This window comes from Oncorhynchus gorbuscha, linkage group LG20 (genome assembly GCF_021184085.1).
Source record: "Oncorhynchus gorbuscha isolate QuinsamMale2020 ecotype Even-year linkage group LG20, OgorEven_v1.0, whole genome shotgun sequence".
NCBI lineage: Eukaryota > Metazoa > Chordata > Actinopteri > Salmoniformes > Salmonidae > Oncorhynchus > Oncorhynchus gorbuscha.
In genome coordinates this window covers 19,864,922-19,877,531 of record NC_060192.1, presented here as the reverse complement: position 1 = coordinate 19,877,531, position 12,610 = coordinate 19,864,922, and the positions used below count along the sequence as shown (strand labels likewise).

General features: G+C 42.7%; 2 protein-coding genes across 3 annotated transcripts in view; both read left to right on the top strand.

The window, feature by feature from the left end:
- Positions 1-8,097, top strand: part of LOC124006730 (ectonucleoside triphosphate diphosphohydrolase 2-like) — a 35,397-nt gene extending 27,300 nt beyond the window's left edge. For both annotated transcript variants that reach the window (XM_046316848.1, XM_046316849.1), the window contains exons 3-9: positions 841-991; positions 3,924-4,083; positions 4,493-4,720; positions 6,245-6,517; positions 6,729-6,848; positions 7,225-7,359; positions 7,573-8,097. In XM_046316848.1, the coding sequence (XP_046172804.1) occupies positions 841-991; positions 3,924-4,083; positions 4,493-4,720; positions 6,245-6,517; positions 6,729-6,848; positions 7,225-7,359; positions 7,573-7,788 (1,283 nt within the window). In that variant the 3' untranslated portion in view covers positions 7,789-8,097. The remainder of the gene's footprint in view (positions 1-840; positions 992-3,923; positions 4,084-4,492; positions 4,721-6,244; positions 6,518-6,728; positions 6,849-7,224; positions 7,360-7,572) is intronic.
- A 76-nt stretch (positions 8,098-8,173) lies between these two features.
- Positions 8,174-12,161, top strand: phpt1 (phosphohistidine phosphatase 1). The gene is made up of 3 exons (XM_046316850.1): positions 8,174-8,470; positions 11,237-11,364; positions 11,519-12,161. The coding sequence occupies exons 1-3, from the start codon at positions 8,305-8,307 to the stop codon at positions 11,609-11,611; spliced, it is 387 nt and encodes a 128-aa protein (XP_046172806.1). The 5' UTR covers positions 8,174-8,304; the 3' UTR covers positions 11,612-12,161.
- Positions 12,162-12,610: the final 449 nt, after the last annotated feature.

Sequence of the window (12,610 nt, the reverse complement as noted above, 5' to 3'; positions counted from 1 at the left end):
ATTTGTAAGTACACCAGCTCTCCTAGAGTACATGTAAACAGCATATACATTAGATCGTTAGGTCAGACAACTACATGTCATAGTAAGCACAGTAAGTTATCAGAGAAGTCAGTGCAAGTAGGTTGCAGCTAGGGAGTTCTGTATAGCACTTTGTGACATCGGCTGATGTAAAAAGGGATTTATAAATACATTTGATTGATTGAAGCAGCAACATCAACTCCTCAACAGCTCCTCCCATCTGTCATCACCTGTACCGCTAGTGCCAGGAAACAATACATGCTTCACTTACTGTACTTTACTGTCTTTCAGCAAACGCATGGGTTAAGACCTTTAAATATCCTGGGATTCTCTGACCAGTATAACATGATGGGATCAAACACTGAAATCTCGACTTCTTCTTCCTCCTCTCTACCTCACAGGGTATTAGAAACAAAGAGTTCAAGGGTGTTAGACTCAAGGTAGCACCTGGGCAGTTTGGTCTGTCTTGGAATTCGTCGGGCTCCAGCTAAGCTAACTGTATTGGAAAGTAGTTTGTGTGCGTGTGTGAGTTGTGTGTGTTGGAACAGAAGCATTCCAAGGGGTGAGACTACCCAACTTCTCCCTCACAATGTAATGTGTTGAGCAGAAAGCTCTGCCTCCTGCTTCAATGCCCCACAGAATGCAGGGAATTCGCTTGATCTGGTCTGAGTTGGGGGAAGGCATGCATGACCTGATCCCTGGGTCACTGCCTGGGCTTAATCCTTCCTGGGCTTAATCCTGCTCCATGAACCAGGGCATGGACACCCAGGTGAGGGGTGTTTGTTCTGCCATAAAGTATGTCTGTGTGTTCCCGCTATGCAGGCGGAGGAATCTCTAGCTATGCGGGACAACAGCGAGAGGCAGGGAGAAGCCTCCAGTCTTGTCTGGACCAGGCCACGCGGGACATCCCCAGAACCAGGCACCACCTCACACCTGTCTACCTCGGAGCCACCGCTGGCATGAGGCTGCTCAAGTGAGTTATAGTTTGTGTATGCATCTGTGTGTGTTTGAGTGTGAGTGCACAAGCATTTGTGTCTGTGTATCTTTGTGTGTGTGTACCTTTGTTTACATACAATCAGTGGGTAAGGATTTCACACTCAGAGGCAGACAGGCAAGAACAAGCCCCCACCTTTAATCTGCCAAGCTCTAAGCAAACACTACCACACCTGTTTAAAACAAAGGGATGTCATATTCCGACATTCTGATCAAAGAAGCAACAGTAGAGGCAGCTGAGGGGAGGACGGCTCATAATAATGTCTGGAATGGAGTGAACGGAATGGTATCAAACACATCCATTCCGTCATCCTCCCCTTCCTCCCCTCCACTGATACACACACATTATGTACACACAAAGTTACACTAAGACACCCATGTCCATGCAGATATGTACACATAGTCATTTCTCATGCTCTTGCACACAATGGTTTTAAACACAAGCAAAGTTAACAGAATGTACATCAGAGACAAACAGACGGACGGACGGACAAAGTCAGAAGTTTACATACATACAGTTGAAGTCAGAAGTTTACATACACCTTAGCCAAATACTTTAAACTCAGTTTTTCACAATTCCTGAAATTAATCCTAGTAAAAATTCCCTGTCTTGGTCAGTTAGCATCACCACTTTATTGTAAGAATGTGAAATGTCAGAATAACAGTAGAGATAATTATTTATTTCAGCTTTTATTTCTTTCATCACATTCCCAATGGGTCAGAAGTTTACATACACTCAATTAGTATTTGGTAGCATTGCCAAATGTTTCGGGTAGCCTCCACAAGCTTCCCACAATATTTTGGATTAATTTTGGCCTATTCCTCCTGACAGAGCTGTTCTATAGGATTGAGCTCAGGGCTTTGTGATGGCCACTCCAATACCTTGACTTTGTTGTCTTTAAGCCATTTTGCCACAATTTTGTAAGTATGCTTGGGGTCATTGTCCATTTGGAAGACCAATTTGCCACCAAGCTTTAACTTCCTGACTGATGTCTTGAGATGTTGCTTCAATATATCCACATAATTTTCTTACCATCTATTTTGTGATGTGCACCTCCTGCAGCAAAGCATCCCCACAACATGATGTGGTCAGCAAAGAGCATGGCCCCACAACATGATGCACACATGACTCATAAAAGCGTCTGCTAAATGGCATATATTATTATTATTATATTATGCTGCCACCCTGTACTTCACGGTTAGGATGGTGTTCATCGACTTGTAAGCCTCCTCATTTTTCCTCCAAAATAACGATTGTCATTATGGCCAAACAGTTCTATTTTTGTTTCTTCAGACCAGAGGACATTTCTCCATGTGCAGTTGCAAACTGTAGTCTGGCTTTTTTATGGCGGTTTTGGAGCAGTGGCTTCTTCCTTGCTGAGTGGCCTTTCAGGTTATGTCGATATAGGACTCGTTTTACTGTGGATATAGATACTTTTGTACCTGTTTCCTCCAGCATCTTCACAAGATCCTTTGCTGTTGTTCTGGGATTGATTTGCACTTTTCGCACCAAAGTACGTACATCTCTGTGAGACAGAACGCGTCTCCTTCCTGAGCGGTACGACGACTGCGTGGTCCCATGGTGTTTATACTTGCGTACTATTGTTTGTAGAGATGAACGTGGTACCTTCAGGCATTTGGAAATTTCTCCCAAGGATGAACCAGACTTGTGGAGGTCTACAGTTTCATTCTGAGGTCTTGGCTGATATCTTTAGATTTTCCCATGATTTTAAGCAAAGAGGCACTGAGTTTGAAGGTAGGCCTTGAAACACATCCACAGGTACACCTCCAATTGACACAAATTATGTCAATTAGCCTATCAGAAGCTTCTAAAGCCATGACATAATTTTCTGGAATTTTCCATGCTGTTTAAAGGCACAGTCAACTTCGTGTATGTAAACTTCTAACCCAGTGGAATTGTGATACAGTGAATTATAAGTGAAATAATCTGTCTGTAAACAATTGTTGGAAAAATGACTTGTGTCATGCACAAAGTAGATGTCCTAACTGACTTATAAAACTATAGTTTGTTAACAAGAAACTTGTGGAGTGGTTGAAAAATAAGTTTTAATGACTCCAACCTAAGTGTATGTTAACTTCTGACTTTAACTGTACATAACGTTACTATAAAATACATTCACACAAAAAGTTGCACAATAAGAGATTCTAACACATGAAAATATGGAATTGTCGCCTTGTCTTTCTCTTTGTGTTATTGCAGGGTAAAATGTGAGTCAGGTTGGGGTTCTGAGATGAGTCAACAAGATTGAGAGATGTGCGTGTGTCTCGTTAACAGGTTATTGTCAGTGGTGGAAAAAGTACCCAACTGTCACACTTGAGTTAAAGTATAGACACCTTCATACAAAGTTACTGAAGTAAAAGTGAAAGTTACAGAGTAAAATATAGCATGATTAAAAGTCTAAAAGTATTTGGTTCTAAATATACTTAAGTATCAAAAGTTAAAGTATAAATATTTTCAAATTTCCTATATTAAGCAAAGCAGACGGCAACATTTTTTAAATTTCCGGCTAGCCAGGGGCACACTCCAACACTCAGACATAATTTTCAAATGATGCATTTGTGTTTGGTGAGTCCACCAGAGGCAGTAGGGATAACCACGTATTATTTTGATAAGGGCATGAATTGGACCATTTTCCTGTCCTGCTAAGCATTTCAAATGTAACGAGTACTTTTGGGTGTCAAGGAAAATGTAGGGAGTAAAAAGTACATTATTTTCTTTAGGAATGTAATGAAGTAAAAGTAGTACTTTAAACTATTTCTACTTAAGTACTTTACATCACTGGTTATTGTTGTCAAGCTGAGTAATGTTGTTCAGTCAATACCCCCATGTTGATTCGTGCCTGTACCTTCTCTTTGCGCATCTGAAGTGGTACATTTCCCATTCTCAACAGTATCTCCAGCCCTGTCCAGTCAGCTCAGGTCTTAAAAGAAGTGGGTCGAACAATCCAGTCCTATCCTTTTAACTACCAGGGGGCAGCCATCTTAAGTGGCCAGGAGGAGGGAGCGTACGGCTGGGTCACTGTCAACTATCTCTTGGAGAACTTCATCAAGGTACCATGGCTCAGCTTTCACCATTCTATAGCTATTTATGGTACCCCAAATAAGTGTTTATTTATACAGTTGTTTGTAAATAACGATCCTGCATAAACATTGCTATGGTGGTTCGAAATCGATCCCTGCCTTAAGCTTTTCTTTCAATGCAACCATAAGCAGTTAAAAACTTAAGAACCCTGTGTTAGTTTCCTTTCAAGCTTCTGTAGACATTCTTTGAAGATTGAAAGGAAATTGATTATAGCTACCAAATGACTGATTTCCACTAAGGCTGATTCTTGTGTTAGGATTAATTGGTTGAGTATATGGCTACCTGAGGACCTCTAGTGACCATTACAGCACAGCTGACTAGACAAGCTACCCACACACCTCTCATATTACTATGTTTATCCCTATGTGCCCACTGCAGTATGGCTTTGTGGGCCATTGGCTGAGCCCAGGCAGACAGACTGTGGGGGCGCTGGACTTTGGTGGGGCTTCCACCCAGATCACCTTTGTGACCAAGGACGAGGTGGAGGACAAGAGGGACAGGATGAATCTACGTTTGTACGGCCATGACTACTCCCTGTACACACACAGCTTCCTGTGCTACGGACGAGACCAGGTCTTCAAACGCCTACTGGCTCACTTGGTGACGGTAGGAAACACTCTGTTTGGCCACAACAACATCAGAACCCCCTAAAGGCTACTTACTGTAAGCTTCACTCCATTTCACAGCCTGTTCACCCTGCCATCATCCAGAAGGCGAGGTCAGTACAGGTGCATCAAAGTTGGGACCGAGAGAATGAAAAACAGCATCTATCTCAAGGCCATCAGACTGTTAAATAGCCATCCCTAGCCGGCCTCCACCCATTACCCTGCCCTGAACTAAGTCACTAGCTGGCTACCACCTGGTTACTCATCCCTGCACCTTAGAGGCTGCTGCCCTGTGTACATAGACATGGAACACTGGTCACTTCAATAATGTTTACATACTGTTTTACCCATTTCATATGTATATACTGAAGGTCGGCCTTGAAACACATCCACAGGTACACCTCCAATTGACTCAAATGATTTCAATTAGCCCATCAGAAGCTTCTAAAGCCATGACATCATTTTCTGGAATTTCCCAAGCTGTTTAAAGGCACAGTCAACTTCGTGTATGTAAACTTCTGACCCACTGGAATTGTGATACAGTGAATTATAAGTGAAATTATCTAGAAGATTGAAATTCTGCTCGTTTTTAATGACCGCATGCTTCCGAAAAACGAGCAATCTCGCCCCAATGCTAAGATTCGCATTTTCATGGAATCCAATTGGCTGCAATAGCACGCTGACAAAAAACTAGCAGTATTTCAATATTCTCGATGTGTCAGATGGGATAATTAGGAGTACACTGCCATCTCCCACCCCTGGTTTGAGGTCCATCTTCTGTCCTGATTATGGCATAGTCGCATTCTGACTAGAGAGAGAAGGTAATGAAGGTCTAGACGGATGTTGGTTAATATAGTCTATATATCAGATCAAGGAACCAAGCGACAACACTGCACCCATGTCTGCAAAGGGAATGATAAGGCGCTTTTCAGTTTTTAGGTTGTCCAAATTTCGCCAAATCCCGGACTGTATTACAAGGAGCCGCCCCTTTTGTGACGAAAAAGAACACTGCAGTACCGTGCAACGCTCTGTACCTTCCGTCTCCATAGTGTGTGTATTTACCTTTATGCACTCCAGCAAGGGCCCGGAGTCTTTCCCAGTCATGTCACGTTACAAGAAATCTAGTGACTCTGTTATAAATCATTGGAAACCCACCCACTAATATATCACCCCCAGATTGTTTCTATGTGTTGTATCTATAACAGATTAAGATAACCATGTGTATTTGAAAGTCATCCCAGGCATTAATTCCAACAATAGATATTGGTCCTCAGTACCATAGTACTCCATTTATGACTGTAGCTTGGTCTCTACTTGTTATAGGAAAGTGTCAAGTTACTGTAATAAATTCTCTCTCTGTCTCTCTCTCTCTCTCTGTCTGTCTCTCTGTGTCTCTCTCTCTGTCTCTCTGTCTCTCTCTCTCTCTCTCTCTCTCTCTCTCTCTCTCTCTCTCTCTCTCTCTCTCTCTCTCTCTCTCTCTCTCTCTCTCTCTCTCTCTCTCTCTCTCTCTCTCTGTCTCTCTCAGGGTCAGGGTCACACAGGGAAAATGTCCCACCCGTGCTTCCCTGCAGGCTACAACGTCACCATGAAGGTGGGGACATTGTTTGACTCTCCCTGCACAGTGGGCCTGACACCCAGCTCTGGCTACAATCCCCAGGCAGCCCTATCTGTGGAGGGCAGTGGCGACTATGATCACTGCCTGGGCAACATGACTGAGATCTTCTCCTTTCACAGCTGCCCCTTCTCCCAGTGCTCCTTTGACAAGGTGTTCCAGCCCAATGTCAGTGGCAGCTTCATGGTGAGAGGCATTAGGAGGGGCCCATACAGTGGTTGAGTCAACCCTAACCCTATCCTCAACTACAACCCTAAACCTAGTTTCATGTCCACATCGTGGTTCAACCCTAACCTTAAACCCAACCCTCAAAACACAAACCTAACCCTAACTACAGCTCTGACCCTAATCATAACTCATCCTTTTTTTTCTCTCTTTCTCTCCATTTGTCCATCAGGCGTTCTCAGCCTTCTTCTACATTCACCAGTTCCTACAGACTACTACAGGAATCCTTGTTGCAACCCCTGCCCAACTGGAAGAGGCAGCCCGTGCTGTCTGTAACATGAGCATCAATGAGGTCAGCAGCCCTCTCTTTGTGTGTGTGTGTGTGTGTGTGTGTGTGTGTGTGTGTGTGTGTGTGTGTGTGTGTGTGTGTGTGTGTGTGTGTGTGTGTGTGTGTGAACATTTGTGTGTGTGTGTGTGTGTGTGTGTGTGTGTGTGTGTGTGTGTGTGTGTGTGTGTGTGTGTGTGTGTGTGTGTGTGTGTGTGTGTGTGTGTGTGTGTGTGTGTGTGTGTGTGTGTGTGTGTGTGTGTGTGTGTGTGAACATTTGTGTGTGAACATTTGTGTGTGAAGGGGAGAGAGCCTGCATGCATGTGAGAGACCCCGTCAGTGTTTGCATGTGTTTTCATGGATTTCATGGCTATGCAGTACACATTTTTGTATCCTGTTTCAGATGTTGGTGCTGGCCCCAGACCAGGAGCCTCGTCTGCAGGACTTCTGTGCTGCTTCTGTCTTCACCAAGGTGCTCTTCACGAGAGGCTATGGCTTTGACGAGATCTCATTCCCCCGCATTTCTTTCCAGAAAAAGGTAAACTTGCTTGATGTGAATATGATTTTTTTCTCGATCTCCTTATTTTACTCCAGATACCAGCATAATCATTGACATTACACAAAGTCTTGTTAGTGTTTGTAATTGACTTATTTTTAGGCTACAGCCTCTCCCCCTAGTGCACCAAGTGCCTATCAGAATGCTCTGAGTGTACCCAGGCTAACCTGAGGTGTTTGTTTGAAATGTCACTAGGCAGGGGATACCTCTGTGGGCTGGGCCCTGGGCTACATGCTCAGTTTGAGCAGTCTGCTGCCGGGGGAGAGCGTAGGCCTGAGGAAGGCTCTGAAACCTGGAGCCTGGGCGGCCCTGCTCTTCCTCTTCGCCCTACTCCTCACCACCGCCCTGATGTACGTCTCCCTGCAAGCCTGCCGCGGGAAGAAGAAAGGAAGCAGTGACATTGCCAGCTAATCATCATAAGGGAATCCCTTATGCTGGTGTTACTATCCTGGAGTGTGTAGATATAATGTTGGATAAAGTATTAATGATATTGTCTCTCTTTGCACAGAGATAAAAAGTGGGTCCTCCCAGGCTGTCAATACATTTTAAATATCCTCGCTTTAACAAATAGGGGGTTTTCTGTACAGCACGCAATGTAGGCTATAATTAATGTTCAACATCACTCTCACAACACATTTACCCAACATTTAAGTGCCATTTGTTTGTGATTTATATTCATTTTGTATTTTGATAACAAAAAATAAACTGTTTTGTTTTGTACATGAGTGGTGTTTGTATATTGACTACAACTGACTTAAACTACAAGTACCATAATAGCATCTTTCTGTATTTCCGGAAGTGTGCTTCGGATCTTTCTTTCCACATTGATCATCGCAGGAAGAATTGTCTACTATTTCAAATTCAATCATTATCAGCTGTGCGAACTAGCTAAGTACGTTGCATTTCGTGGAACTATTTTAAGGAAAAATGTGTACTCAAACGAAGGCTGCTTCCCTAATGGCGAACATTCCAGAGGCAGAAATCGACCCGACGGGTGTGTTCAAATACGTTCTCATTCGAGTACACAGTAAAGAAGACGGCGACGATTCGAGCGTAGATATTGTACGTGGATATGCCTGGGCCGAATATCATGGTAAGAGGACCAAGAATGAGGATGCTTTTTGTCTTTCAGTTTTAGTATAATTCATGTATATGTCACTGATCTACTAGCTACAGACTAAGACTCGTACTGTGCCGGCGGTGACGCTAGCGAGCTAGTAGGTGGGGCTTATGTCACTGGAAATGTCAGACAGTCCAGCCCTACCTTGCTATATTGTTGTCTTCGGTCTCTCTTCGTGTGTGTGTGTGTGTGTGTGTGTGTGTGTGTGTGTGTGTGTGTGTGTGTGTGTGTGTGTGTGTGTGTGTGTGTGTGTGTGTGTGTGTGTGTGTGTGTGTGTGTGTGTGTGTGTGTGTGTGTGTGTGTGTGTGTACAGTTTAAGTCGGAAGTTTACCTAGTGTACAGTTTAAGTCGGAAGTTTACCTAGACTTCGGTTGGAGTCATTAAAACTCTTTCTTCAACCACTCCACAAATGTCTTGTCAACAAACTATGGTTTTGGTAAGTCAGTCAGGACATCTACTTTGTACATGACACAAGTCATTTTTCCAACAATTGTTTACAGACAGATTATTTCACTAATAATTCACTGTATCACAATTCCACTGGGTCAGAAGTTTACATACACTAAATTGCTAATTACTAAATTGACTGCCAAAAACAGCTTGGAAAATTCCAGAAAATTATGTCATGTCAATTATCATATCAGAAGCTTCTAAAGCCATCATTTGAGTCAAATTGGAGGTGTGAATGTACTTCAAGGCCTACCTTAAAACTCAGTGCCTCTTTGCTTGACATCATGGGAAAATCAAAGAAATCAGCCAAGACCTCAGAAAAAGAATTGTAGACCTCCACAAGTCTGGTTCATCTTTGGTCAGAAATTTCCAAACACCTGAAGGTACCACGTTCATCTGTACAAACAATAGTACGCAAGTATAAACACCATGGGACCATGCAGCCGTCATACTGCTCAGGAAGGAGACTCGTTCTGTCTCCTAGAGATGAACGTACTTTGGTGCGAAAAGTGCAAATCAATCCCAGAACAACAGCAAAGGACCTTGTGATAATGCTGGAAGAGACAGGTACAAAAGTATCTATATCCACAGTAAAACGAGTCTTATATCGACATAACCTGAAAAGCCACTAAGCATGGAAGAAGCCACTGCTCCAAAACCGCCATAAAAAAGCCAGACTACGGTTTGCAACTGCACATGGGGACAAAGATTGTACCTTTTGGAGAAATGTCCTCTGGCCAGATGAAACAATAATAGAACTGTTTGGCCATAATGACCCGTCATTATGTTTGGAGGAAAAAGGGGGAGGCTTGCAAGTCAAAGAACACCATCCTAACCGTGAAGCATGGGGGTGGCAGCATCATGTTGTGGGAATGCTTTGCTACAGGAGGGACGGGTGCACTCCACAAAATAGATGACATCATAAGGCAGGAAAATGATGTGGATATATTGAAGCAACATTCCAAGTTAAAGCTTGGTCGTAAATGGGTCTTTCAAATGGACAATGACCCCAAGCATACTTCCAAAGTTGTGGCAAAATGGCTTAAGGACAACAAAGTCAAGGTATTGGAGTGGCCATCACAAGGCACTGACCTCAATCCTATAGAAAATTAGTGGGCAGAACTGAAAAAGCGTGTGCAAGCAAGGAGGCCTACGAACCTGACTCAGTTACACCATCTCTGTCAGGAGGAATGGGTCAAAATTCACCCAACTTATTTTAGGAAGCTTGTGGAAGGCTACCTGAAACGTTTGACCCAAGTTAAACCATTTTAAAGGCAATGCTAACCAATACTAATTGAGTGTATGTAAACTTCTGACCCACTGGGATTGTGATGGCTGAAATAAATGATTCTCTCTGCTATTATTCTGACATTTCACATTCTTAAAATAAAGTGGTGATCCTAACTGACCTAAGACAGTTAGGAATTGTCAGGAATTGTGAATAACTGAGTTTAAATGTATTTGGCAAAGGTGTATGTAAGCTTCCGACTTCAACTGTGTGTGTGTGTGTGTGTGTGTGTGTGTGTGTGTGTGTGTGTGTGTGTGTGTGTGTGTGTGTGTGTGTGTGTGTGTGTGTGTGTGTGTGTGTGTGTGTGTGTGTGTGTGTGTGTAATGACACAACACTACATAAAGAGAGACCTAAGGCAGCAACACATGACAACGCAGCATGGTAGCAACACAACATGGTGCAAACATTATTGGGCACAGACAACAACACAAAGGGAAGAAGGTAGAGAACGATGCATAATTGCCTCCACTCTCCTGGACAGTGGTGTAAAAATACTTTGAAGTACTACTTAGTTATTTTTGGTATCTGTACTATACTTTACTATTTTTATTTTTGACTAATGAGCTGTTTTTGCACCTAGACGTTTCCACTTCCACAATAACGTAACTTCCAGTTGACTGGGGCAGGTCTGGCAGGGCAGAAATGTGACGACATTACTTGTTGGAAAGCTGGCATTCTATGACGGTGCCACATTGAATGTCACTGAGCTCTTCAGTAAAGCCATTCTACTTCCAATGTTTCCCCTCTGGAGATTGCATGGCTCTGTGCTCAATTTTATACACCTGTCAGCAACGGGTGTGGCCGAAATAGCCAAATTCACTCATTTGAAGGGGTGTACTTTTGTAGATATAGTGTACATTCCTCATACAAAAAACAACAGCCTTTCATTGGGTTATTCTGCACATCAGTGCTTTTGAAATATTGTGTATTTTGATTATTTCAAAGAGATTGGTTCTGAAACCTTGAGTACATGAATGATTTTTGTGTTTTTGTCCCTGCAGCGGATATCTATGACAAGGTAGCAGAGGAGCTTGAGAAAGGAGGGCACCTGGACTGTGAATGTATTGGAGGAGGAAGGATTAAGCACGACTGCCAGTCAAAGAAGATCCACGTCTATGGCTACTCCATGGTAAGAGAATGCAGAATAGCGTTGTTATTTCAGTGGAACTCGTACGTCTATTGATTGGGTTTTCTGATAGTGCACGGCTGAGATTACATCTCTTGAGGTTCGTTATTTCCTAGCAGCCAAGTTATCCTTTGAATTGCTTTCTTGTTCTTTGCAGGGCTTTGGCAAAGCAAATCACGCTGTTTCCACAGAGAAACTGAAGGTCCGCTATCCTAAATACGAGATCACCTGGGCTGATGAGGGATACTGACCTACACTGGACCCACCTCTGTGCTTGGACTTGGTTCGGGCCTGACTCCTTCCTGAGTGTGGACCAACAGAACACTGCAAAACCTCAGTGGCATCACAGTATGTGAGATCTGAAGACAAACCTGTCGGTACAAAGCTGGGACTAAGACTGACATATTACCTAGTTCATCGTTTCCCAAACTCAGTCCTAGGGACCCCAAGGGGTGCATATTAATTTTTGTTGCCTTACACACAGTGTATTCAAATGATCAAATCATCATCAAGCATTGTTTATTTGAATCATCTGTGAGGTGCATGCATATTAATTTTTGTTGCCTTACATACAGTGTATTCAAATGATCAAATCCTCATGGAGCTTTGTTTATTTGAATCCGCTGTGAAGTGCTAAGGTAAAAAGTTTGGGAAATGCTGACCTAGTTGCTGACTAATATACCCAGAACAGTGCTTGATTTTTGTATTTTGTTTCAGTGAAACAATACATGGAAAACATTACTTAACAGGAATCTTTTCATGTTTAACCATAAAACTAATAAATGTTTACATCGATTTAATACATTGTAACGTATGCTTTATTAGCATGAATTCATGTTTAGTAAGGACATTTTATATCATACAATACCGGTTCCTGAAAACGAATGAGTATGAAATTCCATCTCCGGTCATGGAGTCATAAAACCATTATCATGTTGAGCAATGTGGTTCAACATAGGGGAAATATAACACTCCATCTTTCAAATAGCGCACTCCTGCTTCATAACAGAAAAACGCATCTGTCATTACGTTTCTCTACTTTTATCTCACTGTGTATCTAACTACAGGAAGTTCATGTGGTTTTGGGAGCCACTGAACTTCAAATTGCTGAGCAACTGCTACGTGAGTGATTATAAATGTGGATATCAGATAAGGTCAGGTGAACTCATTGATCTGAAATGTGTTAACTTCCGATGTTGCCATACAGGCACAGTGGTATAGTGGAGGGTAATTGCAGTTTACATGAAAG

Bases quoted from the DNA above. Each gene is read 5' to 3' on its own strand.
- phpt1 (XM_046316850.1), top strand. From the start codon at position 8,305: ATGTGTACTCAAACGAAGGCTGCTTCCCTAATGGCGAACATTCCAGAG. The intron at 8,471-11,236 runs GTAAGAGGACCA...TTGTCCCTGCAG, and splicing joins TGCCTGGGCCGAATATCATG to CGGATATCTATGACAAGGTA. The intron at 11,365-11,518 runs GTAAGAGAATGC...TGTTCTTTGCAG, and splicing joins ACGTCTATGGCTACTCCATG to GGCTTTGGCAAAGCAAATCA.